The sequence below is a fragment of the Nerophis ophidion genome, linkage group LG17 (assembly GCF_033978795.1).
Source record: "Nerophis ophidion isolate RoL-2023_Sa linkage group LG17, RoL_Noph_v1.0, whole genome shotgun sequence".
Classification (NCBI taxonomy): domain Eukaryota; kingdom Metazoa; phylum Chordata; class Actinopteri; order Syngnathiformes; family Syngnathidae; genus Nerophis; species Nerophis ophidion.
In genome coordinates, this window is record NC_084627.1 from 47,399,974 (window position 1) to 47,405,973 (window position 6,000).

The 6,000-nt window shown below is 43.5% G+C and overlaps 1 protein-coding gene across 1 annotated transcript in view; it reads right to left on the bottom strand.

Moving 5' to 3' along the window:
- Window positions 1-5,693, bottom strand: part of LOC133536499 (retinoic acid receptor RXR-alpha-A-like) — a 28,035-nt gene extending 22,342 nt beyond the window's left edge. The window contains exon 1 of the mRNA XM_061877077.1: window positions 5,596-5,693. Coding sequence (XP_061733061.1) covers window positions 5,596-5,662 — 67 coding nt within the window. The 5' untranslated portion in view covers window positions 5,663-5,693. The remainder of the gene's footprint in view (window positions 1-5,595) is intronic.
- Between the last annotated feature and the right edge of the window lie 307 nt (window positions 5,694-6,000).

Genomic DNA, 6,000 nt, shown 5'->3' on the forward strand with positions numbered 1-6,000 from the left:
TGGTGGTGGTCTCATCCATGTGTGTGTGGTGGTGGTCTCATCCATGTGTGTGTGGTGTGGTCTCATCCATGTGTGTGTGGTGGTGGTCTCATCCATGTGTGTGTGGTGGTGGTCTCATCCATGTGTGTGTGGTGGTGGTCTCATGCATGTGTGTGTGGTGGTGGGTCTCATCCATGTGTGTGTGGTGGTGGTCTCATCCATGTGTGTGTGGTGGTGGTCACATCCATGTGTGTGTGGTGGTGGTCTCATCCATGTGTGTGTGGTGGTGGTCACATCCATGTGTGTGTGGTGGTGGTCTCATCCATGTGTGTGTGGTGTGTCTCATCCATGTGTGTGTGGTGGTGGTCTCATCCATGTTGTGTGGTGGTGGTCTCATTCATGTGTGTGTGGTGGTGGTCTCATCCATGTGTGTGTGGTGGTGGTCTCATGCATGTGTGTGTGGTGGTGGTCTCATCCATGTGTGTGTGGTGGTGGTCTCATGCATGTGTGTGTGGTGGTGGTCTCATCCATGTGTGTGTGGTGGTGGTCTCATGCATGTGTGTGTGGTGGTGGTCTCATCCATTGTGTGTGGTGGTGGTCTCATGCATGTGTGTGTGGTGGTGGTCTCATCCATGTGTGTGTGGTGTGGTCCTCATCCATGTGTGTGGTGGTGGTCTCATCCATGTGTGTGTGTGGTGTCTCATCATGTGTGTGTGGTGTGGTCTCATCCATGTGTGTGTGTGTGGTGGTCTCATGCATGTGTGTGTGTGGTGGTGGTCTCATGCATGTGTGTGTGTGGTGGTGGTCTCATCCATGTGTGTGTGGTGTGGTCTCATCCATGTGTGTGTGGTGGTGGTCACAGCCATGTGTGTGTGGTGGTGGTCTCATCCATGTGTGTGTGTGGTGGTCTCATCATGTGTGTGTGGTGGTGGTCTCATGCATGTGTGTGTGGTGGTGGTCTCATCCATGTGTGTGTGGTGGTGGTGGTCTCATCCATGTGTGTGTGGTGGTGGTCTCATGCAGTGTGTGTGGTGGTGGTCTCATCCATGTGTGTGTGGTGGTGGTCTCATCCATGTGTGTGTGGTGGTGGTCTCATCCATGTGTGTGTGTGGTGGTCTCATGCATGTGTGTGTGGTGTGTGGTCTCATCATGTGTGTGTGTGGTGGTGGTCTCATGCATGTGTGTGTGTGTGGTGGTCTCATGCATGTGTGTGTGTGGGTGGTGGTCTCATCATGTGTGTGTGGTGGTGGTCTCATCCATGTGTGTGTGTGGTGTCACATCCATGTGTGTGTGGTGGTGGTCTCATCCATGTGTGTGTGGGTGGTGGTCTCATCCATGTGTGTGTGGTGGTGGTCTCATCCATGTGTGTGTGGTGTGGTCTCATCCATGTGTGTGTGGTGGTGGTCCTCATGCATGTGTGTGTGGTGGTGGTCTCATGCACAAGATGTGTATCATGTGTGTGTGGTGGGTGGTCTCATGCATGTGTGTGTGTGGTGGTGGTCTCATGCATGTGTTGTGTGGTGGTGGTCTCATCCATGTGTGTGTGGTGGTGGTCTCATCCATGTGTGTGTGGTGGTGGTCACATCCATGTGTGTGTGGTGGTGGTCTCATCCAAGTGTGTGTGGTGGTGGTCTCATCATGTGTGTGTGGTGGTGGTCTCATCCTGTGTGTGGTGGTGGTCTCATCATGTGTGTGTGGTGGTGGTCTCATCCATGTGTGTGTGGTGGTGGTCTCATCCATGTGTGTGTGGTGGTGGTCTCATCCATGTGTGTGTGGTGGTGGTCTCATCATGTGTGTGTGGTGGTGGTCTCATCCATGTGTGTGTGGTGGTGTCTCATTCATGTGTGTGTGGTGGTGGTCTCATCCATGTGTGTGTGGTGGTGGTCTCATGCATGTGTGTGTGGTGGTGGTCTCATCCATGTGTGTGTGGTGGTGGTCTCATGCATGTGTGTGTGTGGTGGTCTCATGCATGTGGTTGGTGTGGTGGGTCTCATCCATGTGTGTGTGTGGTGGTGGTCTCATCATGTGTGTGTGGTGGTGGTCTCATGCATGTGTGTGTGGTGGTGGTCTCATCCATGTGTGTGTGGTGGTGTCTCATCATGTGTGTGTGGTGGTGGTCACATCCAGTGTGTGTGGTGGTGGTCCATCCATGTTGTGTGGTGGTGGTCTCATCATGTGTGTGTGGTGGTGGTCTCATCCATGTGTGTGTGGTGGTGTCTCATCATGTGTGTGTGGTGGTGGTCTCATGCATGTGTGTGTGGTGGTGGTCTCATCCATGTGTGTGTGGTGGTGGTCTCATGCATGTGTGTGTGGTGGTGGTCTCATCCATGTGTGTGTGGTGGTGGTCTCATGCATGTGTGTGTGGTGGTGGTCTCATCCATGTGTGTGTGGTGGTGGTCTCATGCATGTGTGTGTGGTGGTGGTCTCATCCATGTGTGTGTGGTGGTGGTCTCATCCATGTGTGTGTGGTGGTGGTCTCATGCATGTGTGTGTGGTGGTGGTCTCATCCATGTGTGTGTGGTGGTGGTCTCATCCATGTGTGTGTGGTGGTGGTCTCATGCATGTGTGTGTGGTGGTGGTCTCATCCATGTGTGTGTGGTGGTGGTCTCATGCATGTGTGTGTGGTGGTGGTCTCATCCATGTGTGTGTGGTGGTGGTCTCATCCATGTGTGTGTGGTGGTGGTCACATCCATGTGTGTGTGGTGGTGGTCTCATCCATGTGTGTGTGGTGGTGGTCTCATCCATGTGTGTGTGGTGGTGGTCTCATCCATGTGTGTGTGGTGGTGGTCTCATCCATGTGTGTGTGGTGGTGGTCTCATCCATGTGTGTGTGGTGGTGGTCTCATCCATGTGTGTGTGGTGGTGGTCTTAAGTCGGACGCAGAGAGAACCCAGAGTCCCACACTGGGTCATGTTGGTGGTTTGCTTTAATGAGTGACTTTGTGCAGCGTCAGCATGTTGTGAGTTTGTATCATGGAGCTCAGGTCAGACAAGTTCCGTGTCCGCCTTTGTTCCACCTCAAAAACACGCCACGACGAACATGTCATGTTATTAAAACCGGGAGTTGACGATTAGCAGCTTTGCAATGCAAAAACTGAAATCTATGTTGGATTAAATATCTCAAATATTGAGATATTTGCTTATTTTCTGTCTGATAAGATACTTCTTTTCACTAAGCAGATTTTATGTAGAGTGTTTTACTTGTTTTAAATGTGTTGGTCCAAGAATTTGATGACCTATGTTGAGTAAAAACATGTTTGAAACTAGAATATCAGTTGTTGCAAAGCTGTGTCATCAACATTAACAATTATAAAAACTGCTTTTTCAGAGTAATAATTTCTTATTTCAAGCATGAAATATAAAAAATTGTGACTTTGACACAATTGTGTCTCATAATTAAAACAGATGACAGCCATATGGACTTTGCTGTTTTATTTTCAATGAAACAATAGTACATTAAACTGACAGTTAATATTTAAATATGTGACATTTCAAACAATTTTGAACAGAAATAGTTCATGCACATTCAGATAAATTCTTCAAAATTACAATTATGCATATGTATATACATACATCCATATATATACATATGTATATTACTGTATCTATGAGCCCGAAGTTAACGGTGGTTTGAAGTTTAAAAAAATATTTTATTATTCATTTTTCGTCTATCGTGCTATTCCTCTCTCTAACACAAGGGTGTCACACATTTTTTCCGTCAAGGGTCACATTGCAGTTAGGCTTGTCACGGTGAATAATATATGAATTTGCCTATACATTTGAATATTGTTTTTATCGTTTAAGCACACTGTAAAAAAAAAAAAAACTGTATTTTACAGTAAAAAAAGGCAACTCACTCACCGGAATTTATAGCAGTAAAAAGTTTTTTGTTGTTTTTTTTTAAAACGTTTCACTGTAAAATATCCTGTAACGTCTTACTGTAAATGGAAAAAACCGCCCCACTGTTATTTTTTGTTAAAATTTTGCCAGTTTTTTATTGTCAAAAAATGTGCAAGCCTTTTTCCGTTTACAATAATACATGTTACCATATTGATTGATTAACGTGGACCCCGACTTAAACAAGTTCAAAAAATTGTGGACGCCGTCTTTGCTCCGCAGTAAGTCTTTGCTGTCGTCCAGCATTCCGTTTTTGTTTACTTTGTAGCCAGTTCAGTTTTAGTTTTTTTTCTTCGTAGCCTTCCCTAAGCTTCAATGCCTTTTCTTAGGAGCACTCACCTTTTGTCTATTTTTGGTTTAAGCATTAGACAACTTTTTACCTGCACACTGCCTCCCGCTGTTTCCGACATCTACCAAGCAATTAGCTACCGGCTGCCACTACTGATATGGAAGTATATCACACGGTTACTACTACCATGAATTGATTAACGTGGACTCTGACTTAAACAAGTTGAAAAACTTATTCGGGTGTTACCATTTAGGGGTCAATTGTACAGAAAATATGCAAACTACTAATAAAAGTTTTCAATCAATCAATCAATCAATCAATCAATCAATCAATCAAACGTTTAAAAACAACGAGCGTAGATTTTACGATGAAAAAAACGCTCATTTGACAGAATTGTACTCTAAAAGGCTTAGTGGCCACATGCGTGGACAGCACCTTTTAGCTATTATTTCCAAAATTGTGTACACTACAGAATTGGGGCCTTATGGCCACTTATGTGGACACTTATACTGCCATCTGGTGGTGTCAGATGAGTATAACATACAATGGAATTTGGGGGAAAAATGTGTAAAAATAAGAATTAGCATGTCACTAAACATGAAGTACACGTTTGTGTACGTATGGACTGAGTACATCATATCAAAAGATGATTCTTAGTTTTTATTCTAATTAGGGTCCAATAAGCCCAAATAGCAAAGAAATATACAAAAAAAGCATGTAAACGAATAGCTTGGGCCATAAGGTTAATACTTTTTTTTTTTTTTTTTAATTTAAAGTTAATATGCTGTAAAAACACAATGTATTTAACCCCTAAAATCTACAGTGATCAATGTGATGGTTAACTTGCTTTGAAATCCTAGTTCAAGCAGATATTTTCCAGCATTTGTTGTAACTTTAACCCCAAAACTTGTTTGGAAAGTATGACTTTGATTGATTGATTGACGATACAATATTTGCTGCAATATTGATTAATATCAAAGTTGAAAAAATGTGCATTTTTAATGCAGTACGCACAATTTTTTTCCCGTCAAAACGGAAAGAACAAAAACATAGCATATATTAGTAAGCATTGTATACGGTTGCTTATTGACACATTTATTTTCCAGGGCCACATATAGAACTGGTCCCTGGGCCTTGAGTTTGACACCTGTGCTCTAACATGTCCTTTACTTGTGCAAATTAAAAGACGATCCCATAAATTGAGGTACTACTGTATTTCCCTATATATTTTTACTCATCCGTCACATTTTTTTAGACTTTTTCTAATAATTTCCCTGATTTCATTTGAGCAAACAGACGGTCTGTAGTCATTTCTAGTTCCCAGCTGCGTCGTCCAACAGGTTTCAAAGGAACAAGCATGAGGAATACAGCACGTTGACAGTGAAGCACGTTATTATCTACAGTTTGTTCAAAGATCCTCTGTCATGGTTACCTGGGTTGAATAGGACAATGGCTCGAAGGCACCCCAGTTCTGTCTTATCCATCTGCATATCCCGCATCTTAGACACCAGTTCCGTGAGCACTCTGCACAAAAGACACAAAAAAAAGACGGAGATGAAGAAAATGCGCTTCAGTCAATAAACGCGATTTGAATGTTTTTTTTCCATAATGCTTATGTTTTCCAACAATGAGTGCCTGAGGGAAACACAATCACTCCAAAATCAATGTTGAGATAAATAATCACTGCAATTACGTTGAGTTCTGTATTCACCGCTACTTTTTTTCCAACGCTTTGACTCCCCCGGCTTATAAAATGGTTCAGATAATTTATAGAATTTTCCTCGCTAACAGCCATAATGTATAATATAAATATTATATAATCTTTTTCATATTATAT